At 39.6% G+C, this 27,637-nt stretch overlaps 1 protein-coding gene and 1 long non-coding RNA gene across 3 annotated transcripts in view; both read right to left on the bottom strand.

The window, feature by feature from the left end:
* LOC102747567 (tropomodulin-3) overlaps positions 1 to 27,637 on the bottom strand; it is a 65,780-nt gene that overhangs the window by 11,032 nt on the left and 27,111 nt on the right. The window contains exons 2-5 of one of the 2 annotated variants that reach the window (XM_081831084.1): positions 26,598 to 26,705; positions 21,766 to 21,965; positions 15,630 to 15,786; positions 935 to 1,057 (exon numbers count right to left, since the gene is read on the bottom strand). In XM_081831084.1, the coding sequence (XP_081687210.1) occupies positions 935 to 1,057; positions 15,630 to 15,786; positions 21,766 to 21,891 (406 nt within the window). In that variant the 5' untranslated portion in view covers positions 21,892 to 21,965; positions 26,598 to 26,705. The remainder of the gene's footprint in view (positions 1 to 934; positions 1,058 to 15,629; positions 15,787 to 21,765; positions 21,966 to 26,597; positions 26,706 to 27,637) is intronic. The other variant, XM_081831083.1, reaches the window with a different exon arrangement.
* LOC145723512 (uncharacterized) lies at positions 10,177 to 11,764 on the bottom strand. The gene is made up of 2 exons (XR_014148627.1): positions 11,363 to 11,764; positions 10,177 to 11,201 (listed from the first exon to the last, which is right to left on the bottom strand). It is a non-coding gene; the product is annotated as an uncharacterized LOC145723512 (long non-coding RNA).

Raw genomic sequence — 27,637 nt, 5'->3', positions numbered from 1 at the left:
GGTTTTGATGCTCTTTTGCACACATGTGGCAGAAGCTACAATATGCCCCTGGTCCATTCCACTCTGATGAAAGCACCATTTACAAATTCAACAGTCCTCAGCATTCCAAGGAATGAGACATCTGCTCTGGCTGTAGATGAATCACACATTGATTGTCCCTTTCCTGGGTCCTTCCCAAAGAACCATCACTCTTCCTTTCAAACATATTAGCTTTTAGGGTTCCTTGGTGCTAAGATATCCCCATGTGTCATATTTTTCTACCTAGGTAAATGGGTGCATGCAGAGGAAGGTCGGGGAGATACTGGTCCAGATAAGAAACCAGCAATGATGACAATAACGGGAGGTTTGGAGTGTTCTAGATATGTCTAAAAGTGGGGAAAGGGGTGAGAATAGCTCAGAACTATTTCATCTGCTTTCCAGTTACTCAGCTTAGGGGTTTTCCTTTTTTTCCACCCAAAGTTTATTTTATTTATTTTTAGTAATCTCGACACCCAAGGTGGGGCTCAAACTCATGACCCCAAGATCAAGAGTTGCATGTTCTTCCGACTGAGCCAGGCAGGTGCCCCTCATCTTAGGGACTTCTGATAAAATGGGACAGCAGTCGACCCTGGAAACTCTTTTTTGATGCTTAGATGGGACAGCTTCTAGCTGTGCACCAACTACTAAAAGATTTTTATAAAGACTTTCAAATATGGTAACATGGGAAAAGAAGTCAAATAATACAATACATCCCATTAACAAAATTTCACCACTGACAGCATTTTAAAAAATGAAACCCTTTATGTCAGATTTATAGTGTAAAAAACAAAGCCAAATATGTGGTCTACTGATTCAACAGCACTTTGCTAGGCAAAGGAAGCATCTGTAGGATGTACGTGCTGGCATTCCTTCCCCTCCCCTCCATACTCATTCACCCATTTGTTTTAGGAGATACCTGCAAGGTCACACAATTCTGTATCAGAAGCACTTGTCAAAGCTTCTTCTAATTCTGGATCAAGAGATACTTTTTCTTCTGTGAAAGTCTGCATAGGCTTCTGTTTAGGGATAAATATTTTCCCTGTAAAATAAAGCAGTTTGTTAATTCCAATACTACTGCTATGAATTAACTCATTACCATTTTACTCTTTTTAACAAAAATTATGAAAAGTATGTACAACTGAAGCTGAAGGAAAAAGTCAAGATAAACACCTACAATAATGTTGTTTCATCTTCAATATGTATTTCAAGTTTCCAGGGCAATACTGTGGCTGTACAAGTAGGAATGAAGAAAAAATTAACTGAGAAATTGTCCTATTTGTGAAAATAAAAATAGGCTCTTTTTGGAGTAATTAGGAGTTACTCAACAAATACTGAATTAAAAGATGAATGTAGGAATAAATTTTAGAAATCTATAAAACTTTAGAGATTAAAAAAAACAACAGAATCCACTTTCTCTCTTTTTTTTTTATTTGAGAGAGAGAGAATGAGAGAGAGAGCACATGAGAGGGGAGGGTCAGAGGGAGAAGCAGACTCCCTGCCGAGCAGGGAGCCTGATGCGGGACTCGATCCAGGGACTCCAGGATCATGACCTGAGCCGAAGGCAGTCGCTTAACCAACTGAGCCACCCAGGCGCCCTCCACTTTCTTACTCTTAAGCAACAAACTGTTAGCAGAGGCAACAGTCAAGTTTATGATTCCAGAAATTCAAGATCTAATTGCAAAGAAATTCCTGTCCTGAAAGTCCTAAGGGGTATTCTGAAACTTTAGGTAACTGTTCTTCTAAGCCTTGATGGACGCTAATAAGGTTGGCTGTTACAAAACAGGTTTTTAGAAAACTAAAATCTTTATTATGTGAAAATCAGTATTTTATCACCATATGTTCAATGCAAGATTGAAAACATGAAGGGAATGGAAAATGATAATGATACAACTGCAGCACAAGCTGACCAAACAAGACATACTCACACATGGTGGGGACAGGTTACCAAGAATGTCTGATTTCTCTCCCAAGTGAAAAGTCTTACTAAATGATCTAGAAAGGTCTATGCATAGATTCACAGAAGTGCCAATTATTTTCTCTTCTATTAGGAAACTACCAGGGAAATATGCAAGAATATTTGGCCTAATGAATCTATGCAGTGCTCTATCAAAAGAATGTATGTGGGTTTATAATTAGTATAGCAAGTGTTGTGTACTTCTTATTCAAGGTACATATCAATCAGTGTAACCAAAAGGAATCCTTCCACAATACAGACTGCTTCTAGCAATCTGGCCAAAACTGTTCAGGATCTTAGTTTCTGATAGTATATGTTCTTTTTTTTTATTATGTTATGTTAATCACCATACATTACATCATTAGTTTTTGATGTAGTGTTCCATGATTCATTGTTTGTGTATAACACCCAGTACTCCATGCAGAATGTGCCCTCTTTAATACCCATTACCAGGCTAACCCATGCCCCCTATTATATGTTTTTTATGGTGAACATTTCCATTTGGTTCTTATTAAAAAAATAGTTTCCACATCTCTGCTGAAATTCCTCACTTGTTTACACATGCTGTGTACCTTGTCTGCTAGATTCTTTGACATTTTTGTCATAGTTATTTTGAAGTCCCTAGCTGATAACACCAATATCTGGGTCATGTCTAAGGCTTATATTGACTGTCATTTTCTTGAGTATGGGGAATATGTGTTTTAAGACCTCTGACTGCATGCTAGGCATTTTTGTATAAAAGTATAGCAGAGACTGAAGGAAATGATATTTCTTCTTAGAAGCATGCCCTCTAGTCAGGGCTGAATCAATATGCTCTACAGTTGAGCTAAATCTGGGCTTTGTCACAACTTTAGTTTGAGTCAGTTCCTCACTGGCTTCAAACATTTTGAATATAGGATCAGGACTTTCTCTTCAGTAAGGCCTCAGATTATAACCCTCATGAGGTTCTGGAGATCTCCTGTGCTCCCTCCTTTTTTTGAACTGTGAACTGTGAGTGATTTCTACTAATATGTAGCCCAGGCTGCCAGCTTTCTGGATGGCTAGGGAGCTGCCTTTATTTTCCAGTCCCACCCCCTGATTTTTGGGCTTTGGCAGATCTCTCAGACCCTCTCATCTTATCTACTCTACACTCTGTGAAGTTGGGGTTGGCCTGGAAAGGATTTCTCCCAGCCTTCCTGCCTCTCCCTCAGTCTCTTCCAGCTGAAAACCTATGCCTCAGGAATTTTCTCTCAGCTCTGCTTCACTGCCTTTTTTCTTCTAGTACCGCTAGCACTAAATGAGGACCTGAAGGAAAGAATTGAGGGTAGTGCAGTCTTACCATCTCTAAGGCTGCACTGTCCAATATGGTAGCCACTAGCCACATGTGATTATTTAAATTAAAATTAAAATCAGAAAATCAGTTCCTCAGTCATACTAGGCACATTTCAAGTACTTGATAGCTACATTTGGCTAGCATGTAGCTACCACACTGGTTAGCACAGACATTGAACATTTCCATTATGGCAGAAAGTTCTAGTGGATAGCACTGCTGTAGGGCTTCTCTGGATTTCTCACCTATCATCCAGTCCATACCTAGCCACTAAAAGTTTGTTAAAGTTAGGCTGATTTCTCCTGACTCCTTTCGATGGTGGTTTTCTCCCTATATTTCAATCAGTAAAAAGAGCATAAGTGGCTCACTGATCTAATGGAGGGCTTGTCACTTTCTAGAGTCATTTAGGTTTGTGTCCTCAAGCTCTCTGATAGGTTTTTAAAAACTATAATAATGCACTTATACTGCTTGTTTGGGTTAGTACGGAAAAACAATAGTCTCTTGCAACTTTCTACATCTGAGTTAGAAGTCGTTCTGGTCAAGCATTATTTAACAAATGGCATTTGGTCAATCCACAATGTATTTGTATTAGTAAGGATGTTTTTAACTGCATGTAATAGAATACTCAATTAAAAGCGGTTTGGTGCTTCTCAGGCTTTAATGTGCCCCTCACTCACCTGGTGATCTTATTAAAGTACAAATTCTGATCAGTAGATCTGACATGGGATCTGAGTTTCTGCATCTAACTAATCTCTGAGATGATGCAGATACTGATCCATAGACCACTTTTAAAGCAGCAAGAGTTCAAACAATAAGTATTTTTATAATCTCAGTTAAGTCCACATGTAGGTGGTTGCAGGGTTGGTTCAGCAGCTCAGTGTTGACATCAAGGATTCAGGATCCTTCCATTCTTCTCTCTGGCTACAAGCGGCATAAAGGCCTTTGTTCTCAGGCCATCAGTCTCAAGATGACCTTTGCAACACTAAGTATCAAGTCCTCATGCAACAAGGTCAGGGCAGGAAGGAGGGGCATAATTTTTATAAGGAAATCTTTTATAAGGAAAACTGTCCAGATTTCTCCTCAGGCTTCTCTGACCTGCACTGGTCATATGTCCAGCCGCAAGGGCAGCATTTTCACTCTATTTCAGAGATAGGCTCTGCCAGTAAGGATGAAGGGATTTGTGAATTGTTACTGAACGGGAAGCTATAGTGTGTGTTTGATACTGAACTGGATACAGTACAGCTCTGTGCTCCCTTGATTCCCTGAACATTTTGCTATAGCTACACAGATTCTGCGTATTTGTCTGTCTTCTGTGAGCTTTACAAAGACATGGATTATGTTCTCCGTTTATTGCTACATCGTTGTCTAGTGCACAGCAGGCAAGCCAATTTGTTGAATAATTAATTGGGTGATCACCTCCAGTTCAACTACATCATTTTATAAAGTATAACTTAAATACCCTGGTTCAAAGTTACAGAGCAGAGTGAACACTAGAACACAGGCTCCCAAATTCTTAATCCAGTGCCTCTTCCAATAAACTGGTAGTTTTCAAACTTAACTTTTGTAGCAGTGGACTTTTCCCCTCAAACAAATACCTATGTGTATGATGGTATCCATAACTGATCATCTTAGTACCAAATTTTGGAGTTCTGATGATTATTAGATAATCTTTTATTATTGGTTCACAGACAAAGGCAAATCCAAATCATGACATCCTGATAACTCCATAGTACTTTTCTCAGTGGTTGACAGTATAATTTTTTTTAAGGTTTTATTTATTTGACAGAGAGAGCACGAACAGGGGGATAGAGGGAGAAGGAAGAGCAGGCTCCCCGCTGAGCAGGGAGCCCAATGTGGGGCTCAATCCCAGGACCCTGGGATCATGACCCAGGCCGAAGGCAGACGCCCAACAACTGAGCCACCCAGGCACCTGGGTTAATAGTATAATTGAAGTGGCATAGAATTCATGCCTTTAATTGTCATTTCAGGATAATTACATTTTCCTGAGCTCAGTCTCACCTGCATTTTCAACAGTCTAATGTAGGGGTTCTGAAGATTGGCTGCACAATGGATTCACCTGGGGAACTTTAAAAAATTTTGATGCCCAAGTCCCAGGGATTCTGATTTAATTGATCTGGTGTGCTATATGAGACATCTGGATTTTTAAAAGCTCCCTAGGGATTCTAATGCATAGCAGTCAAGGTTGAGAACCACTAGGTTATGGTATTCACTTACTAAACAAAACTACGCAAGCTATCAAATAGCTGCCCATGTCTTAATTCTAGGGACCAATGGAATCTAAAGCATTATAAAAATCTAAAATGTTTATTTTTGTTATCCTCATCTACATTCCATAGAGGCATTATTCATATCTAATTTTTACCGTACATAAACTTTTGCTAATACTTACAAAAACAAAATGAATCTCATCATAAAAAACAACAAAGCAAAACAACAAAATTTCAAAGGGCTTATGGAAATTTTCCTCTGATACAGAATTTCACTGTTAATTTATACAGCTCTGAGACAGTTTGGTACCTCACCTGGTGCTCCTCTTTATAATAAATTCTCTGTATATAGACATTTTTGTTATAGAGGTATTTAGCCTATACAATTATTTTAACAATATGAAAAGTAATTACTTGGTATTTCTTCATGGTTAGTTTAACACTAACACTGTAACAATGGTCTTTTAATGCATATACACAAAATCTATTTATAGAAAACTAACAGTAAGGAAACTTAATTTTATAAGAAAGGATAAACTAGGCAAAAATGAAGTTTAATATTATGAGTACAAAACCTAAGGAGACCCCCCAAAATTAATTTATAGACTTAAACAATCTCTTTCAAAATCTCAGCTGACTTTTTTTGCAGAAAGTAACAAGGTAATGCTAAAATTCATGGAAATTCAAGAAACCCAGGACAGCCAAATAATCTCGAAAAAGAAGAACAATATTGGACTTACACTTCCCAATTTCAAAACTTAATACAAAGCTACTGTAATCAAGACAGTGTTATGCTGCATAAGGACAAGGGTACCAAGAAAATTCAATGGAGAAAGAATTGTCTTTTCAACAATTGGTGCTGGGAGAACTGGATAGCTACCTACAAAAGAATGAAGTCAACCCCCTACCCCATACCATACAGAAATAGTAATTCAAAATGGATTACAGACCTAGATTTAAGAGCTAAAACTATAACACTCAGAAAAAGCTGTACATTTCCATGACCCTGAGTTAGGCAAAGGTTTTTAGATATGCTACCACAAACACAAATGACCAAAAAAAAAAAAAAAGATAAATTGAAGTACACCAAAGTTTTAACTTTTGTGGGGCAAATGATGCCATGAAGAAAGTGAAGAGAAAATCTACAGAATAGTAAAAATATTTTTTCAAATCATATACCTGATAAGGAACTTGTATCCAGAATACATAAAGAAAGCTCATCAATATTAAATCAACTGACTGATGTAAAACATCAGGAATTTTTTTAAGGTTTTATTTTAATCACTCAGTGTTCATCATAGCAAGTGTACTACTTAATCCCCATCACCTATTTCACCCACCCCCCTACCCACCTCCCTTCTGGTAACCATTAGTTTGTTCTCTATAGTTAAAGAGTCTGTTTCTTGGTTTATGTTTTTTTTCCTCTTTGCTCAATTTTTCTGTTAAATTCCATATATGAGTGAAATCATATGGTATTTGTCTTTGTATGACTTATTTCACTTAGCATTATACTCTCTAGCTCCATCCAAGTCATTGCAAATGACAAGATACCATTCTTTTTTATGGCTAAGTAACATTCATGCGTGTGTGTGTGTGTATGTGTGTGTGTGAGACATCTTTTTTATCCATTCATCTATTGATGAACACTTGGGCTATTGTAAATAATGCTGCTATAAACATAAGGGTGCATGTATCCCTTTGTTTTTGTCATTTTTGGGTAAATACCCAGTAGTGTGATTGCTGGACTGTAGGGTAGTTCTATTTTTAACTTTTTTTTTTTTTTAAAGATTTTATTTATTTATTTGAGAGAGAGAGAGTACAAGGCGGGGTAAGGGAGAAGCAGGGTCCCTGCCGAGAAGGGAGCCAACACGGGGCTCGATCCCAGGACCCTGGGATCATGACCCGAGCTAAAGGCAGACGCTTAACCAACTGAGCCACCCAGGCGCCCCTCTATTTTTAACTTTTTGAGGAACCCCCATACTGTTTTCCACTGTGGCTGCACCAGTTTGCATTCCCACCACCAGTGCAAGAGGGTTCCTTTTTCTCCACATTCTCTCCAACACCTGTTGTTTCTTCTGTTTTTGATTTTAGCCATGCTGACAGGTATGAGTGATATTTCATTGTAGTTTTGACTTGCATTTCCCTGATGATGAAGTGCTGATGAGCATGTTTTCATGTGTCTGTTGGCCATTTGAATGTCTTCTTTGGAGAAATGTCTGTTCATGTCTTCTGCCCATTTTTTAATTGTTTGGTTTTGGGGTATTGAGATGTTTGAGTTCTTTATATATTTTGGATACTAACCCTTCATCAGATATGTCATTTGCAAATATCTTCTATTCAGTAGGTTGCCTTTCAGTTTTGTTGATTGTTTCCTTTGCTGTGCAGAAGGTTTTTATTTTGATGTAGTCCCAATAGTTTATTTTTGCTTTTGTTTCCCTTGCCTCGAGGGACCTAGCAAAATAATTTTTAAAAACCTAGTTTAAAAATGGGCAAAAGATTTGAAGAGACATTTCTCCAAAGAAGATACACAGATGTCTAAGAGCACATGAAAAAAATGCTCACTATCATAGTCACTGGGGGAAATGCAAATCAAAACCACAACACATTATCATTTCACAACTACTAGGATGACTATAATCAAAAGGACAGACAAGTGTTGACAAGGATGTGGAGAAACTGGAACCCTAATATATTGCTGGTGGGAATGTAAAATGGTGCAGCCGCTTTGGAAAACAGTTTGGCAGTTCTCAAACTGTTAAACATAGTTACCATATGACCCAGTAATTCCACTCCTAGGCATACACCTAAGAGAAATGAAAACTTGTGTCTACACAACAACTTGTACACAAATATTCACAGCAGCATTATTCATAATAGCTAAAAAGTGAAACAATCCAAAAGTCCATCAACTGATGAAAGGATAAAATGTGGTATATCCATACAATGACACATGATTCAGCCATAAAAAGAAATGAAGCATTGATATATGTTACAACAGGGATGAAACCCCAAAATATTCTGCTAAGTGAAAGAAGCCCATCATAAATATAATTGTATGATTCTATTTATACAAAATGTCCAGATAGGCAAATTTAGAGAGACAGAAAGTAGGTTAGTTGTTTCTTAGGGCTGGGAATAGAGTGAGGAATGGCGATTGACTGCTAATGGGTAGGTATATGATTTCTTTTTGGGTGATGAAAATGTTCTAACCTGAAGACTGTGGTGACAGTTGCACAACTCTGCAAATATACTAAAAACCATTAAATTGTATATTCCAGGCAGGTAATTTTATGATGTGGATTGCATCTTAATAAAGATTTTCAAAAAACCATTAAGGGGCTGATATGTTAAATACAGGCTTTCTGTCTTCCCAAGTAAATTTATATTCACCCCTAAAATGTAAAGAAAAAAGATAATTTTCTGAGACATATTGAGTAAGAGAGCAGGTTTGTGCTTCTTACCCAAAATCAGCTGTTTTCTGAGAAATACATCATTAGCAAACCGGTGGATTGATTCCATATAACAGAAAATGCCTTTCTAAACATGTGTCCTAATTCAGTCTTTTATCAGTTAGATTTAAGCTAAAAATTTTAATGACTATGAGACACTGACAAAATATAATAGATCTTTATAATGGTCAGTTCGGTTCTCAGTATCTTGCAGGAGGAGTGAAATGTTAGGCTTCTGTTACATGTAGAGGTATTTTGTATGGTGGTGTTTTTGCAGACAGTAAGAAAATGCACAACAGATCTAATACTGCTTTTACATAAAACTATTAAACTTATTAGTATTCTACTTTATTATGATCATTTTGATTCTTTGGTGTTTTTTCAAAACATGGATTATTTCTTTAAAGAAATCTCCATCTCATTCTGGTAAAATGATTTAACATATATAAAGGAATTGGTATATAATAAACATAACAGATACACATTAATTCTTTATTCCTATTTCCCCTGGAATTTCTTGCATTATGTGTGTGTGACAGACAGAGACAGAGATGGAGTTTTCCAAAACAAACTAACAAACCAAGAAGACTGAAAACCATATAGTCCCAACTATCTTTATCAGTAGTTCTTAAAACTCAGGGAATGAAAATAGGCTAGGCATGGATTATTTTTGAAAAAGCTCCCTAGATGATTCTGATAATTACCTACTCAAATTGATAACCACTAATCTCTATGATTAGAGTTCTGAAAAGACTAGGATGACTTATCCAGGACTAATCTAATTTTACTTTCCCTCTCCTTGAAATATGGTCAAAAAGCCCTAACTTATAACTTTTAATATACCACATTTATTTGAAATAACATAACGTCTGAGGAAGTAACTGTTCATTTTTGTCCTTCAGTAGACAGCATTCAATCTAAATGACTAATTTCCTTGTTTAACATAGCAAAGTCCAAAACTGGAATTTTTTAAAAACTGAAATTACAATTCTTTATACTGAAGCAAAATAAGAAAGTAAACAATGACTAGGATCAGGAAAAAAATCAGACAAGTATGATAGGACATGCCCCTCACCCCCCAAATGGAACAAAACAAACAAAAACAGGGCTATGGCTCTTGGTTGCTAAGAATGTTAAAATAATTCAGTAATGTTTACGCAACTACCAATGACAGTTAAGGAAATAAAAGAAACCAAGATAAGAATTCATATAATAGCAATTTATATGCATGGCACTGAGCCAAACTGTTTGTGCCAAGAGGGAAAAAAAAGGAAAATCTTGCCAAGACCCTTGTTATTGTCACAAAATCAGTAAGAGATACTGTTAATCATGTTAACAATTTCATTGCCAGACCCTTTCTTTACTAGTCCTCATCTCTTTTGCTATGATAGCAAGTTACAGCTACCACAAATGTTAAAGTTATCTTAGTCAAAAAAAAAGTTATCTTAGTCATAGCTTGCAGCCTTGCTGAGCATATAAAAGGTGTAATAACAAGAAACAGAGATGGCTCTTATTTATTTCATTTCTACAGAGGTGAAAGGCCCTAGCTAATTTTGCTGTTTGTTGGTTTATAAGCTACCTGTTCCAGAACAGAAACAAGGCAATGAGGCCACTTTAATCTCCGAGGGGCTTTGGGATATGCCTTTGGACCAGATGCACACCAACTTCCAATCAACCAAACTAAAGAATGAATGGATCCTGGAAAGGTATTTTTGTTTTCACCCAGTGACACAATAGCTGCTCAATATTGCAGTATGATCACCAATAAATGCTCATTTATTCAACAAATGCTTAGTGAGTTTGTGTATACTAGATAATGAGCTAGAAAGACACTGCAAGGAAAATAGGAGATCTTAACTTTGCGGAGAGAGGATTCTGGAGACTTCTGGCCAAAGTGAAATAATAAAAACAGGATTTACCCATACGCCTGAAACCCCAAAATGAACAAAATATATAAAAGAAGTTTTCGAGACACTAATAATCATCAGGCAACTAAGGACAGTGATCCCTGAGACATGAGAAACAAAGTGAGCCCTCTGACTGCTCAGCTTCCTGCCTAGAGAAAGTGTCCAGCTGCAGCACAAGGGAGCGGGAACCCAGGCAGGGCCTGGGGAATGTTCTGAACTGAGGAGACAGAGCTGACAGAAAGACCAAAGCAGCTGGCATCTGCAGGACAGAATACCAGAGAGGAGAGAGTTGCAGAGATAGAGATCTGGAGATCTGCAGAGGGCTGCCTTTCCATCCTCAGCAGAGCGCATGTGTGAGGAACTACCTGGGGCCAAGGAAAACACACCTGGGAAGATGCCAGATAATAGTGCCTGTGCTCATGCAGGGCTGGGAGGAAGACCTGTTCCCAGCAGCCAGACTGTAAAACCTCATAAATCACAGGGCTCTGCAGAGGGACCTCAGAAGGGTCTTGCCCCAGTAGTGGAGAAAAAATTAGCTCTAGAATGAACGCTGCTCCGGTCCCACCGAGCAAATCTTAAAAACAAGACCCTAAAAATCAAACTGTTTCCAAGTAACTTAATCATGTCCCAGGATGAAACTCAAGAATATTTACAGGGATACCAAAATACCCAGCACCCAGCAAGTTAAAATTCATGTCTGAATCAAAAAAAAAAAAAAAAAAAAAATGACCAGTATGGTAAGAAGCAGGAAAATTTGATCCATAAGGAAGAAAAAATAATCCATCATAACTGAGCAATGGCAGATGTAAAATTAGCAGGTAAGGATATTAAAAGTTATTATAATTATATTCCATGGGTCCAAAAAGTTAAGAGACATGGAAGATATGGAAAAAAAAAGAAAAAGGAGTGAAAAGAGAACAAAGAACTGATGGGACAAGAGAAAAGATACACCATCCTAGCACTAATGAAAAGTAAGATTGGCTATATTAATATCAGTGCAGATTTCAGAGTAAAGAATATTTTACCAGGGGTAAAGAAGATCACTTTATAACGACAAATGGTCAATTTGTCAAGAGGACTTACCAATCCTAAACAAACAGAAACTAATAACAGAGCCTCATAGTATATGATTCTAGAACAATTAACACTAGTATCCGATACTATGTAAATTACATACAAAAATGTTGGAGGGAAAGGAATATTCATTCCCTGGATACGGTTATCCAGGGAAAGTTTCCCATAAAACGAGGTCTTAAAGTGAGTGATGAACGACTCATCTGGCTAACTCTGTACCCCAAAGGAGTAATAAGTGAATTGTTCAAAAGATGCAGTGACCAGTCTCAAAAGGAGACACCAGCACCTGCATTATTAACTTAAGCAGCCCATTTCAAATACCAGCTTCGGTGCCAGAGAAAACCACTTTTTAGAGGTCCATATAAGAGACATTTAGCCTCCCACTGCCAGCTAAGCCAGGAGGCAAGGAGATGAGTGTGGCGGCAGTCACCCCCGGGAGCGAGTGTCCTGCCTCGTCTCCTTCAGTGCGACCCACCGACTCCACAGCAAATCTCTGAGTAATGAAGAAAACTTGAAACTGTTTGGGAAATGCAACAATCTAAATGGCCATGGCACAATTATAAAGTTTGGTGACGGTGCATGGAGAGATTGATCCTGTTACAGGAATGGTTATGGAAGAAGCTTCAAAAGAAAGGTCAGGACCTGAACTGGAATTGAAGAGAAAACAGGAGGCAATTATGAAGCCCCTTGATCATAAGAATCTGGATCTGGATGTGCCATAGTTTGCAGACTCAATCCCAGGACCCTGAGATCATGACATGAGCCGAAGTCAGACGTTTAACTGAATGAGCCACCCAGGTGCCCCCAAAATACTGAATGTATTATAAAAAGAAAGCCACTAAGGGGCACCTGGGTGGCTCAGATGGTTAGGTGTCTGCCTTCTGGTCAGGTCATGATCTCAGGGTCGTGAGATGGAGCCCTGCCTCGGATTCTGAGCCAGTGGGGAGTCTGCTTGAATTTCTCCCTCTCCCCCTACATGTGCGAGCACACACACAGGAGTGCGTACAAGCACGCTCTCTCTCAAAAATAAAATCTTAAAAAAAAAAAACCCACTGATTATGAATGCAAAATTATCTGCTTCTTAACTCAACTATTTCTGTTTATTTCATACCCATCCAAAGTCTAAGAAATAAGATAAACTTTAAAAAAGTTATAAAAGGAAACAGAAGTTATTACACTCCAACTGAAGATACAGTGGTTTTTTTTCCTTGTCCCTCATATTCCTCGCCCCTATAATTTCTCCCCTCTAATATTTTCTTGTTTTCCACAATTCTTCTCTACCTTCTTTCCTACTTCCTCTAATCCACCAAGATCTTTCCCTAGGCAACTGGAGATTATGAAACAAGAGCATACTGGGAAGCTTCGTGGGTCAGCTCAGGACAAACTCGGCTCTTTCACATCTCTTATTTTCTCTTCTTGTCCTCAAATTCCACATTTTTTCCTGCCATCTCTTTTTCTCACATCTCTCCCTCTGCTTCTACCTCCATTCTTCTTCCTAATTATACCTCTTCAGTTTACTTGAAACATACACAATAGTTAAAGGTGATCAATATTTATTCTCATAAAATTATGTTTTCCTATATAAACAGGACTGAAGCTATAAACACTGTGTAACAACACAGGTATGGCTGCTCAGATGAAAACATAACCAGTAGTTGTTTCTATGTGAAACACAAAGGAACTGATGCTTTTGCTCAACTATGTGATTCCCCACACTTCAAACCTATGCACTGGTTTTCAATCCTTTTTCTGGCCCTAAACATCTGAGGGACAAGACGTTCCCATCTTGAACAGTAGTATCATGGTTAACTTTATGAGCCAATGTGGCTGGGTATGGTGCCCAGATAATTGGTCAAATATTATTCTGGGTGTTTCTGGGAAGGTGTTTTTTAGATGAGATTGACATTTAAATCAGTGGACTTTGAGTAAAGCCATATGTGGTGGGCCTCATCCAATCAGCTGAAGGCCTTAACAGAACAAAGACAGATCTCCTCTGAGTAAGAAGGAATTCTGCTGGCAGACTGCCTTTGGACTTGAACTGCAACTCCTCTCTAGTTCTCCAGCCTGCTGGCCCATCCTACAGATTTTGGACTTAATAAGCCTCCATAATCACATGAGCCAATTCCTTACAATAAATCTCACCCTCTCCCCAACACACAGCCTTTTGGTTCTGTTTCTGTTTCTCTGGGGAACTCTAATACAAGTAACTATGGTAGTGATGCTGAACTAGCGATAAGGGGAACGTGGGGTTTAGTGAAGAGCAGAGGAGTTGGGGATGACAGATAATTTTTAAAAGGCTTAATGTAGACCTCATGAATTACCTACTCAAAAGTCATTTGCTAGCATTCTGCTATTACAGAGGCTAAAATGCTAAAATGAATTTTCCAGCCTCCCTTGCCACTAAGGGGTAGCCACGTGACAGAGCCATGGCCAAATTCTTGAGAAGGGTTTCCTTCCTAAGTAAAAAACTAAAGCCTAACTCGGAGAAAGCACTATGCTCTCACTGTTCTTCCCGTCTGGATTACTAAGTGCCTGGAAAAGCTCACCTTCAGATCTTGCAATTGCTGCCACCATCCCCGAGGGTTCTATACCCTCAACAAGAGCGCAAGTACACTGTGGCTTCTCAGGCCAACCTGGACTGAAAGCTGAGAAACTTAACCTACTTCACGTTGTGTTATAGAGAACTTTAAGATATATAGCTGTACTCAGTCTTCACTCAATTTACCTAAGGTCCAACTCTGCAGTGGGAGAGACCTGGACAACTTTCCTGAAAATAATGGTTATGAAGCATTGATGATTATAGCTATGAATTACTAAGGAAGGCTGTATGATATCCTTTATTATTTTTAAAAATTTTATTTATTTATTCGACAGAGAGAGTGAGAGAGTACAAGCAGGGGGAGCAGCAGAGGGAGAGGGAGAAGCAGGCTTCCCGCCAAGCAGGGAGCCTGATGCAGGGCCTGATCCCAGGACCCTGAGATCATGACCTGAGCAGAAGGCAGACACCTAACCATCTGAGCCATCCAGGCGCCCCTGTATGATATCCTTTAAAAAGGGTCTTTGAGGGGCGCCTGGGTGGCTCAGATGGTTAAGCATCTGCCTTCAGCTCAGGTCATGATCCCAGGGTCCTGGGATCGAGCCCCGCATCGGGCTCCCTGCTCAGCAGGGAGCCTGCTTCTCCCTCTCCCTCTGCCTCTCTCCCTGCTCATGCGCACTCTCTCTCTCTCTGTATCTTTGTGTCTCAAATGAATAAATAAAATCTTTAAAAAAAAAAAAAAAAAGGGTCTTTGAAAATATGGCCTGAATTATGTTATGGCATTTCTCCTTAAAGAGAGGAGTTAGAACAGAGCAGTGCTTTGTCATCATTTGCATTCCGAAATACACTAGTGAATTTAAAATTTTTACCTCAACACACTTTTAAATTTGTTACAGTAGAGAACTAGAGTGTTACATAAAATCACTGTATTATAAAACCTCACTTACAAATCATTAAAAAGGAACTTATTGGCCAAGATGATGAAAAATGCAAATGAAGTGCCAAATTACCTAACAAGCTTTTAAGTCAACAGTGTCCCATCTTTAAGGCTACTAATGATGCATCTCTAAAAATACTTTTTCTCCAGACCTACCCTACCTATAAAAAGAAAAATCAAGTGCTATCAAATAATGACTTCAAAGTTCTGTGTTTACCTTTTTTTTCTCCAGTGTAGGGCACGTAGTCTTCCCTGTCCTTATGCTCCAATGCCTCCTTCTCCAGGTATGAAAGGAGGTGTTCTCTATCAAATGGCCCTGTGGCGGACTTGGACGTCTGGTTCTTCTGCCGGAACCCTGCAGGCAGAAGGGCATTCTGCCAAAGAGAATGAATCAGCCACTATGATCGCCAAGAATGCCAACACTATATGCTTCCACAGATTTAAGAAAAATTATAGACCGGAATGTGATACAGACATTAAACACTTCATTAGAGGATTTTAGGGCAGCAATGTAAAAATGTTCCACACAAAGTTTTTCTTTATTAGGTAGAATTCAATTACATTATTAAAATAAGCATATACACATTTTCTCAGAAAGTATTCTACTAGAAGGAAACACCCTTTACTTTTTAAATGTCCTGGGTGGTAATAAAAAGTTTCTTAATGATTAATAACTGCTCAGCATATATGCATATAAAGAAAATAATTCTATTACAAAAGAATTTTAAATGATATATACATTGGATTCCTTCATAATGATTTCTATTTCAGGGTAAAGACTTTTTCATACAAAAACATGTATGCTGTACAGTAAGATATCAGGGCAGTAATGTTCACTTGCTTGTGTTTAAACACACTGTGAAAGGTTCAACTTCTTTATGCATGTATGCATACATCCGTACGAGGATGTATTTGCAGCAACCACTGTCACGGCTACTCATGCACCAAGGCCCGCCAGGGTACTCAGAGCAAGAGCTATATCCCTGGGTTTCCCCCTGGGTAGTCTTTCTGAGTGCCTGGAGGGACTGAGAGTGGGGAAGGAGGGAAGGCAATGGATCAGAGTTTTCTCTTACAAGAGAATTTTCTGAATTTTTACTAAGTCCAGGAATAACAAGCAGTGATTAGAACATATGAGCTCCATCTTTTTGCTCATTGAAAGGCAAAGTGGTGATACTGCTTTGTCTCACTATTCCTAGATATTCCTTTGCTTTGGAAATGGAAGGCAGCCCGAGAAGTCACACAAAAGGGCCAGTCTTTTGCAACACATCCCAAAGTTGGCAATAATGCTGATTCTCATGGATGTTATAATTTTCATTATAAAGGGAGATCTTATATAGATAATAATAGGGAATGTACATTTTATAACTAGAAAATATAGCACTTCATGGGGCGCCTGAGTGGCTCAGTCGTTAAGCGTCTGCCTTCGGCTCAGGTCATGATCCCAGGGTCCTGGGATCAAGACCCACGTCGTCGGGCTCCCTGCTCCACGGGAAGCCTACTTCTCCCTCCCCCACTCCCCCTGCTTGTGTTCCCTCTCTCGCTGTGTCTCTCTCTGTCCAATAAATAAATAAAATATTAGAAAAAAAAAAAGAAAATATAGTACTTCAACTGTGGCCATTTGCTGAGATCCGTAATAATTTTCATAAAATCCACCTTTGTGTTCTCCTCGTGTAATGGTAGGCATTACACAGAAAGCTCACCTATAAATATGAAACACAAAGGACGTCTGTTCCTAACCCTGCACTAAAAATGTTTTTGTAACACAAAATTGTGTATGGGAACATAATAAAGAAACAAGATTTCTACCTACCAACTTTGAAATAGAGAGCTACACATGAAAAATCCACTCCTAATGAACCATCAAGTTCTACCCATTTTTACTTCCTAAAAAACTCATTCATCTGTTTACTTCCCTCTGTCTCTAACACCCATTACTTTGGTCCAAGCTATGATCAGGCTGGCATGGAATATTACCTGAGCTTTCAACTGGTCTCCCTAGATCAGCTGTCTGATATTCCTCATCCCTCACTCCCACTCCATGATGTTACTCTAACCTCACCTCATATACCTTCCCCCATTCTAGCCACACTAGCCCTTGCTCCTCCCTGTGCTTGTCACACCTTCTTTCTACCAGAAGCCTTCTCTAGAATGCTCTGTCCACCATTTTTTGCTACTCATTTTTTAAAAAGATTTTTTATTTATTCATTTAAGAGAGGGAGCAAGAGCACCAGCAGGAGGGAAGGTCAGAGGGAGAGGGACAAGCAGATGCCCCGCTGAGCAGGGTGCCTAATGCAAAGCTCAGTCCCAGGACCACGGGATCATGCCCTGAGCCAAAGGCAGATGCTTAACCAACTGAACCACCTACGTGCCCCTTACTACTCATTTTTAAGACTGCAGCTCCATTCCCCCAAGGGAAGCTTTTTCCTGACCTCCCATTATATGCTTTTATATTAATATGGCATGATTATTTGATTAATGCCTACCTCTCCCCACTCCTACCAGCCTGCATCATGAGGGCAAAAACCACATTTGTTTTGCTTACTCTTGTATTCCTAAGCCTAGCATAGCACCAGAATCTATTGGTTGCTCCCCAAATATTTACTGAATAAAGATTTGAGAATACTTTTATTTTTTTAAAAGATTTTATTTATTTGAGAGAAAGAAAGAGAGCACAAACGGGGGGAGGGGCACAGGGAAAGGGAGAAGCAGACTCCCCACTGAACAGGAAGCCTGATGTAAGGCTCGATCCCAGGACCCCAAGATCATGACCCAAGCCAAAGGCAGGAGCTCAACCAACTGAGCCACCCAGGCACCCCTGAGAATACTTTTAAAGAAAAATGCTCATTAAGGCAAATTAATAAAAGTTACTTTCCATCACCATCAATTATGCATACTGCTCTTACATGGTGGTAGTGATGGAGTTGCACTATTCCCGTGCATGCTCAAGCCCATGAGAAACATGTAAGTTTTTTTTTTTTTTTTTGAGATTTTATTTATTTGACACAGAGAGAGACAGCGAGAGAGGGAACACAAGCAGGGGGAGTGGGAGAGGGAGAAGCAGGCTTCCCGCGGAGCAGGGAGCCTGATGCGGGGCTTGATCCCAGGACCCTGGGATCATGACCTGAGCCGAAGGCAGACGCGTAATGACTGAGCCACCCAGGCACCCCGAAACATGTAAGTTTTAAGTGACATGTCAGCTGGAATCCTGGCTCCTTAAATACAGTTTCTGAACAAAAATAAATGACAGGAAACTGGCTTTGGAGGCTATAAACGCATCAACCATGCTTTATTAGAAGTATACTTTAGTCAAGTTAAGAGATCATAATTACTTAAGAAAAAGGTAAAATCTCATTAAAATGATTGCCACTAAAAAGTGTATGTTTCTCCCTCATAGAATTTTGTTGTAATGATATATTCCAAGCCTTGGAAATGAAAATAGCTTTTGCCTAGGCTGGCTGGCTGGCTGTCTTTAGAGATGGGTGTTTTCTGAGAAAAGTAGTAAGTTGGCAAGTAAATACACTGAATGCAGCATAAGGGAAGTAAAAGAGCCCTCCAAAATATAACAAGGAACTATATACAACCTCTACCTGCTCTTGTCTTCTGAGACTTTGTAAGTTACAGAGGTGTTTCTCTGCCTGAAGTAGCTACTACCACCCTTGCTCCCTTTTCTCACCTCATCTTTCACTGGCACTCTTCCCCCAAATTTTACCTAACAAGTGGCATGCTGTCAATAAACATCACTGTTCTTCTAGTCTCAACTAACAGTATCTGAGGTTGGGGGAGTTGCAACTGGGGTTGGGAAGCTGGCAAAATATATCCAGAAGTTAGAACTCAAGCCTCCCCATACAAGAAGCAGGCCATGGTTTTGCAAATGAGAAAAATATAAACCATCAGCTTTTAGACGTATAGCATAGTGCATGCGTTAATAGGGGCATCACTGCAGTTGAACGGAAAGACCACCAGCCTTTGCCAGGGAGCAATGAGGCAGTGAGGGATCCGGTCTCAGTTCTTTCCCTAATTGTAGTAATTGAGGCAAGTCACCTAACTTTTGTTTTCCATCTGTAAAACAGAGGGCAAGTGTTAGCTCAATGTTTCTCAAACGAGGTGCTCCCATAGAGGACAACTGGCAATGTCTGGAAATACTTTTTGTTGTCAGAACTAAGGAGAGGAAGTATTAATCATGTTTTTTATTTTTTGTATTTCATGATGCTTTGCCATTTGGGAGCCTTGCTAATGTTAGAAAGACCTCTCCAGGGGGGCTAGCTAATTCCTGGGATAGCAAACAACTCTCCCTCACATACCCAACAGTGTGCTTTCCATATGAAAACCAACCAATCCAGAGCTCAAACCCCAACCACTTCCTTTATCTCTCGCACACCAAGCCAATATCCCACCCGCCCACACACACACCCTAAATCACCCAGAACCAGGTAGCTGGACAACTGGAGACTACTCCTATGGCCCAAAGCCCACCGAAATTACTCAAATTATCTAACCCTAAACTTGCTCAAACTTGCCAACCCTATCCCACCCATTCCTTCCCTCAGAAGCCACAACAAAGGTTCTGGGCCACACTTGCTCCTTGCTTCTTCTGCTTCCTGACCAACCCAGGTGCTTTCCCAGGGGGTCCTGTGTGCTTCCTGCTCTTGGGGACCATAAGTATTAAACTCTTTCTCCAGGTCTGTAATCTTACCACCGCTAATTAAAATAAAATCCCAGGTCCATTTTTAAACAGGGGGGTGTGCTATTGGCATGTAGTGAGATCAGGATGCTACTAAATAACTTAAACGCACAGGATAACCCCCATAACAAAGAATTATCCAGCCACAAATGTCAATAGTGTCAAGGTTAAGAAACTCTGGGCTAGATGAGCTCTTCCGTTCCTGCAGTTCTACAACCACTTGATTCAAACAGGTCTAATAGGGTGAACTGCCTGTAGAAGATATTGCTGTGACATGATCAGTACTGTTATCCTGAGTTATCCCCCAGACTCATGAGCACCGCAAAGTTTTCCTTGTGATAACAATTACGATTAAGGGTTTTGATCTATGGTATAGACACATTATTGAAGTGCTGAAGTAATGTTGAGAAAAGGAGTATAATTCTCAATAAAAATTCAAACACATTCCAGCAAGAAATAAATGTGTTGTAGTAACAAGAACAATTTTATAAAACAAACTCTACCTCAATTCTTTTTTTTTCTTTTTTTTTTTTTAAAGATTTTATTTATTTATTTATTTATTAGAGAGCGAGCGAGAGAGAAACAGCATGAGAGAGGAGAGGGTCAGAGGGAGAAGCAGGCTCCCCGCTGAGCCGGGAGCCCGATGTGGGACTCGATCCCAGGACCCTGGGATCATGACCTGAGCCGAAGGCAGTCGCTTAACCAACTGAGCCACCCAGACGCCCTACCTCAATTCTTAAAAGGCACTAAAAATCAATGTCTCAACATAAAGAAACATGTAGTAAAAACAAGCCTAGCAAATAACCCTTACCTTCAGGTTAAGTAGCCATAACCTTTGGGCTCTCTCCTGTCAGTGACTACCCCCTCCCCACCCCACCTACCAGAGAATAACAATTCAGGCGTCAAGGGGCTCTACCTTAGCCTTGTGTAATTTATAAGACAAATAACACCCACTCTGCAAATTAAAACATTTATAGTATATTCAGGTCTGCTCCACATGGATTGCAGTATTGCTGAGTACTTAGATCTAGTCTACTAATGACTAGAAACTTATTCAATTTGGTCAACATGTTTAAGAAAGGTAACAATTAGATTTAAGGTCACAAAGAACCTTGTAGAGACACTCTACACAGGGCCATCATAGTACAGAAGCTCTGAAGAGACAGAGAGGTTGGCATACATCAAAGAGCTTCATTATATCAAAAACGTTCCTCCCTGCCCAGAGAGAAAAAAAATTTTTTTAATTTTATTTATTTGAGAGGGAGAGGGAGAGAGAGCAAACAAGAGCACAAGAGCAGGGGGAGGGAGAAGCAGACTCCCTACTGAGCAGGGAACCTGATGCGGAACTCAGTGCCAGGACCCTGGGATCATGACCTGAGGTGAAGGCAGACGCTTAACTGACTGAGCCACCCAGGGGCCCGAGAAAAAATTTCTTACAGGATATACTTCAGAAATTTGAGAATAAGGGTTTGGTGAAAACAGTTCAGAACAGGCATGTCAGTGGAGCCATGGGGACAGAAGTGGGGGAACTAAGAAGAGGCAAAAAGTTCATTTGGATAAAGAGAGAATGGCAGGGGCAGGGAGTGCCAGAGAAAAGTCATGAGAAAGATAACTGCTCAAAGGGAGTTACTTCGTTTCAAAGGGTTTGAAAAGTTATTTCATTACCACCTACCTCAGGGTCAAGGTCATCCAGAACAGTTTCCAGCTGTTTCAGTTCTGTTTCTGATAGATTCCCAAGGAGCTCATCTTCATCTAGGTCCTTGTACTTTTCTAAGTCCTTCCGGAATGATAGTGCCATGATTTGCAGTATAGGAAGTCACTTAATTTTTGCTATGCAGTACAGTCAGGAGTGATTTCTACTTTTTCTTAAAGCTATAGAGAGAACAAACACACACATTTCAAATATTAAGTCATCTCCACCTACTTAGATCTATTATTAGGTTGAGTGAAATGTAATTTCCATGGGGCGCCTGGGTGGCTCAGTCGTTAAGCATCTGGCTCAGATCATGATCCCAGAGTCCTCGGATTGAGCCCGGCACTGGGCTCCCTTCTCCGCAGGAAGCCTGCTTCTCCCTCTCCCACTCCCTCTGCTTGTGTTCCCTCTCCCGCTGTCTCTCTCTGTCAAATAAATAAATAAAATCTTTAAAAAAAAAAAAAAAAAGAAGGCGCCTGGGCGGCTCAGTCGTTAAGCGTCTGCCTTCAGCTCAGGTCATGATCCCAGGGTCCTGGGATCGAGTCCCACATCGGGCTCCCTGCTCAGCAGGAAGCCTGTTTCTCTCTCTCCCACTCCCCCTGCTTGTGTTCCCTCTCTCGCTGTCTCTCTCTGTTGAAAAATAAATAAAATCTTAAAAAAAAAATGTAATTTCCAGCTGTCATATTCTTTGGCCATCTATCACACACTACCCTTGTCTATGGATCATTCAATGTCCTTACCTTTTATTTTTTGTTGATGAAAAACAAAATCGAAAAATAGGGGGAGGAGAGGGCACCTGAGTGGCTCAGTTGGTTAAGCGACTGCCTTCGCTCAGGTCATGATCCTGGAGTCACTGGATCGAGTCCAGCATCGGGCTCCCTGCTCGGCAGGGAGCCTGCTTCTGCCTCTGACCCTCTCCCCTCTCATGTGCTCTCTCTCTCTCATTCTCTCTGTCTCAAATAAATAAATAAAATCTTTAAAAAAAAAAAAAAGAAAAAGAAAAATAGGGGGAGGAGAGAATATAAAATTCAATCTATAAAATAGCCATTTGGTAGACTTTAGAATTTCTGATAACTGAGTTTTCGGAGGAAAGAACTCATGTGTGCCAAAATAAAATTTTTCCCATCAGTGACTTTCAAATTATTGCTCCCAGAGTACTTTGCTTAAGCACGTTATGTTTAAGATACATTTGTTTTACTGTAAATTGTGTAGAACATTATTTTCTGATTCAATAAGGGTGGATATTAATATACTCCCCCAGTGAGGAGTGGCCAGGTGCCACTGGAAAAAAAAAATTGGTTTTGAAAAGGTACATCAAAAAAATTTTTGGAAAGGTGTTTTTAAAGGAAAAAATGCAGCTTTTTGAAAATGTTTCCATAAAATACTCCAAACCATGCTGGGATATGTCACCCACTGACTGGCAAGGGTGGTCACAAGGGTCTCATTATAGGAAAAGACCTTTGCCCTTTCTTCACCGTGTGAATCTTTCCTAAATGAGGTAAAGCTCAACAAGCAGCCTCTTCCCAGGTACAGCAGAACTGTTCCATAGGAAAAGATAGTTCGAATAAATCCCACAAAACGTGCGAAGTAAAAATAAAGTATTTCTGTAAGTTCTAGCCGTAAACGTGGATCGTATGTTTTATAAAATGTTCCTAATGGGAACAAGAAATAATCCTTAGACTTAGTGATTTGGCTCAATTTTTCTTGGCTGCAAAACACCCAGTACTTCAAAGTCTGGATAGATTTCCTTTACTACTCCTTTCTCCCAAGTTTTTCCAACTTAATATTTAGACAAATATATTTTCCTCCTCAAACCAGTAACAGTTTAGGATCCTTTTACGTGTTTTCATCTCCTAAGAATAAAGGAAGGTTCACCAAAGGGGTCTGTCAGCTCCTGACCTGACTAGCAGCCACCTGGGTCCAATAACAAGCAAATTAACAGAACTGTACTGATGCAGATGTTAAACTGCAGGCATTTTGTGTAACTGCCTGAGACAGGTCTGGCTTCCACCTGCTCTACTTGGCATCTCATCTGGTTTAGCAATTACCCTGGATTTTTTCAGGTTTTTGTTTTGTTTTTTAAAGATTTTATTTATTTATTTGACAGATTGAGACAGCGAGAGAGGGAACACAAGCAGGGGGAGTGGGAGGAGAAGCAGGCTTCCCACGGAGAAGGGAGCCCAATGTGGGGCTCGATCCCAGGACCCTGGGATCATGACCTGAGCCGAAGGCGGATGCTTAACGACTGAGCCACCCAGGCGCCCCACAGGGTTTTTTTTTTTTTTTTGAACAATTATCATTGTTGTCTTTATTAAGTTTGGTAAATCTCCACTTGATACTTCCAACTTTAAGATACTAAGCTTACGAAGTATCTTCAGAGTCTATTTTCTAATTAAAAATAATACACTCGGGGCACCTGGGTGGCTCAGTTGGTTAAGCGACTGCCTTCGGCTCAAGTCATGATCCTGGACTCCCAGGATCGAGTCCCACATCGGGCTCCCTGCTCGGCAGGGAGTCTGCTTCTCCCTCTGACCCTCCCCCCTCTCATGCTCTCTCTCTCATTCTCTCTCTCAAATAAATAAATAAAATCTTAAAAAAAAAAAATACACTCTGCAGAGAAGATTCAATAGAAGGTATAAACACTTTCAAATATATTAACCATCAAATGCAATTTTAAAGAAAGTAGTAGGCAATTTTAGGGGGAAAAATAAAAATGAGGAACATTTGGAAAAAACAGTCCCTTCATAAAAATGCCAATGACATGGTATTTGAGACAGATTAGGGTAAGAAATTGATAAAAGTATATGAACACATACCAAGAGTAATTATTTAGCGTATGCTGTTTTTTAATGCTTAGGCAGTCATTATAAAAAAGTTTTTAATGTGGTTGGATAGAGCTTATTTTTGAGATTTACAGTATATAATAAAGCCAATCTCTTAGTCAACAAATATTTCAAAAAAAAAAATACTAATTATTTTGAGCATCCTCTCCCTTTACTCTCAAAAGTGTTCCAGTATAGGCCATAAATTCAATAGTCATCCTACCAGTAAGGCACTATAATGGACAATATGACAGGACTGAGATATTAGAGGCTAAGGCAATGTTCTGTCACCCAGGTTCTATAGGTTTGGAACACAACAGTCCTTGGAATTGACTAAATAGCTTCCTCCAACAGATTGCTCTTTATCTCAGAGTAAACTCTGTCACACAAAGATTGTTTATAGTATGGCTTATAGAATAATAAAATGAACACCCACGAATGCATTGTCCAGCCTCAGAAAGAGAAAATTGCAAGGACTCACACGTTCCCCTTTCCAGTTGCATCTCCTTCCCCCAGTGAAGTAGCTACTGGACTGCATTTTGAATTAACCATTCTCTTGCTTTCCTCTACAGTTTTACATTACATGTACATGTCCTTAACAGATTTAGATTTGTTCTTTTTTTTGCACTTTATACAAATGGACTCCTATAGCATATATCTTTTGGTGACTTGCTCTTTTCACTCAACATTGTTTTGAGTTCATGCTTAAAGCTGTACTTCTTTCATTTTTGTATAGTATTTCATTGTATAAATGAACACATGACTGGTAGTCTTTCCCCTCTGTTTTTCTGCTATAAACAATCTTGTTACCTATTTCCTGGTATACATGTGTAAGAGTTTCTCCAAGTTATTGAAACCTAGGAATGGAATGGCTGGGAAAAGGGTATGGTAATATTCAACTTTACTAGGTAATGTTAAACTATTCTCAAAGTGGCTGTATCAATTTACATTCCTAGAAGATTCAGTGCATGACAATTCATGATGCTCATCCTTGCTAACAGGTTAGCTGTTAGCTAATTGTTGGTCTTAATGGTTCCTAATCTATGTTGCCATTATCCTTGTATATGCCTCCATTTTAACCACAGATTATACCTCAGTATCTTCAAAACTTAAGGGTATAACTGATATTTATCAACAACGGTAAGAGATGGTCTCCCAAAGAAGCAGACAGAATAATTTACTACTGAATGGTGGTAACATAACTAAAGAAGTCAGTAAGCATGCAGGTGTAAGAAAATGGGGGTCATCAAGCAAGATCTGGTCATGTTCATGAAGCACAAGGGAAGCACGGTGTCCTGACCAACAGATGTGACTGGCTTGCTCCCATTGCAATTACAGTGCTGGTAAGGAGAAGAAGCATCAGGCAACCAAAGCCTGATGTCATTCTACATTTACATCACCCAATTACTTCCTTTATTCTTCTCCATGATCACCAAGTAATCTTCTCATTAAAACTTCGCTATTCACACAGCTTTCCTCACTGTAAATTACTAAACTGGTATTTTGGCTTATGTACCAATGTACTTTTAAGATACTAGGTACCTACTGGTGCTGAGATCAGGTCTCTATAAAAGTAAAGCTGAGGACCATCATGTGAAATCCTAAGCATGGACTGGCTGGCCAGCAACTCCTAAAGATACCTATCTCATGTCAAACCAACAATAACGCTGTATTAGAAGTCCTCATTCATCTGTCTTCCTTGCTAGACACTGTAAGCCCCTGAAGAGCAGACATTCCCTCCTACTATCTCATTCCTTCTGGGTTGCCATCACCAGGGACAGTACCTGATGGTAGGTAATTAAGCCAAATTTGATTGAATTGGATCATATATCATCTCCCTTTCCCTTTTTTGGTAGTTCCCTCTTCCTCCCCCAGATATCTAGTGTCCCTCTTGCTCCCTAACTCTACTCTCCTTATCGCAATTAAAAAAGCACTGATAATTAGTCTTTGATACTTCTGTTAATCCTGTGCAGCCTCTGCATTACTCACCTTCTCTTCCCTCAGTGTCAACCCATTTTGGCTTGATATTCAGAGTTCTCCACTGTCTAATCTTCCCCAGTTAAAACAGAACACATCTGATTGTCAGTCATCAGAGCTCTGGAATTAAATATAAACCCTGATGAAAATTTGACTTTCTTTTGGGTAAAGAAATGAGTTTCCTTCTCAGGAGGCACCAAGCCTCACTCTTCAGCCTACTAGGCTCCAGACTGTGTATCTTTTCCTCACTGGCTTCTCCTAGGACCCCTGGGTACTGAATCAAGCTGACCTACCAGATCAGAAAGTTTTCTCTCAAGATCCCAGATGAATATTTGTTTTCCAATATATGTGCTGTTCATTCAACAAATATTTTTGAGCATCCTCTGTACGAGGAATTGACTTGTTCCAGACAACAGGCATACATAGTATACAACACAAACAAGTTCCTTGCTCTAATTTATTTTGAAGGTGGCATACAGACAAAAAATGACAAACAAAGGAACAAGATAATATCAGATAACAATAAAAACTAGAGGAAAAACCCCAGGACAATTTGCTATGGGGGAGATGAGGGCTGGGAAGGTTACTGTAAGTGGTTCAGAAAGACTGTTCTGACTTTTGAGCCAGGACCAATGTGCTCGCTTCGGCAGCACATATACTAAAATTGAGCCAGGACCAAAAGGTCCCTACCAGCTCTCCCAGTCTAGGACTGTGCTATCTAGGTGGGAAACAATAGCTGTAGGGTTATAGCTGTGGCGATGGAGAGAAGTGGATAAATGTGTGACATATTTTGGAAGCAAAGTTAAAAGGACTTGTGCACAGATTGGTTGTAAGGGTAAGAACAAGAGATGCACTAAGGGATGAGTCCTATGTTAATTTCAGTTAGTATTTAGTATTAATTTTTTGTCCCATACCTATATTTTCTGAGAGCTTAATATGGCCCTACAGCACCTCTATTTCTCAGTCTGGTTTTAAAAAAAGTTTCTTGGTTAATATTTCCATAATGGCTTTTGAGATCCACATTGTGAACTGGTCTAATATGACTACTGTTG

This window comes from Leptonychotes weddellii, chromosome 9 (genome assembly GCF_054177405.1).
Source record: "Leptonychotes weddellii isolate Sample4059 chromosome 9, ASM5417740v2, whole genome shotgun sequence".
NCBI lineage: Eukaryota > Metazoa > Chordata > Mammalia > Carnivora > Phocidae > Leptonychotes > Leptonychotes weddellii.
This window is presented reverse-complemented; position numbering and strand designations above follow the sequence as displayed.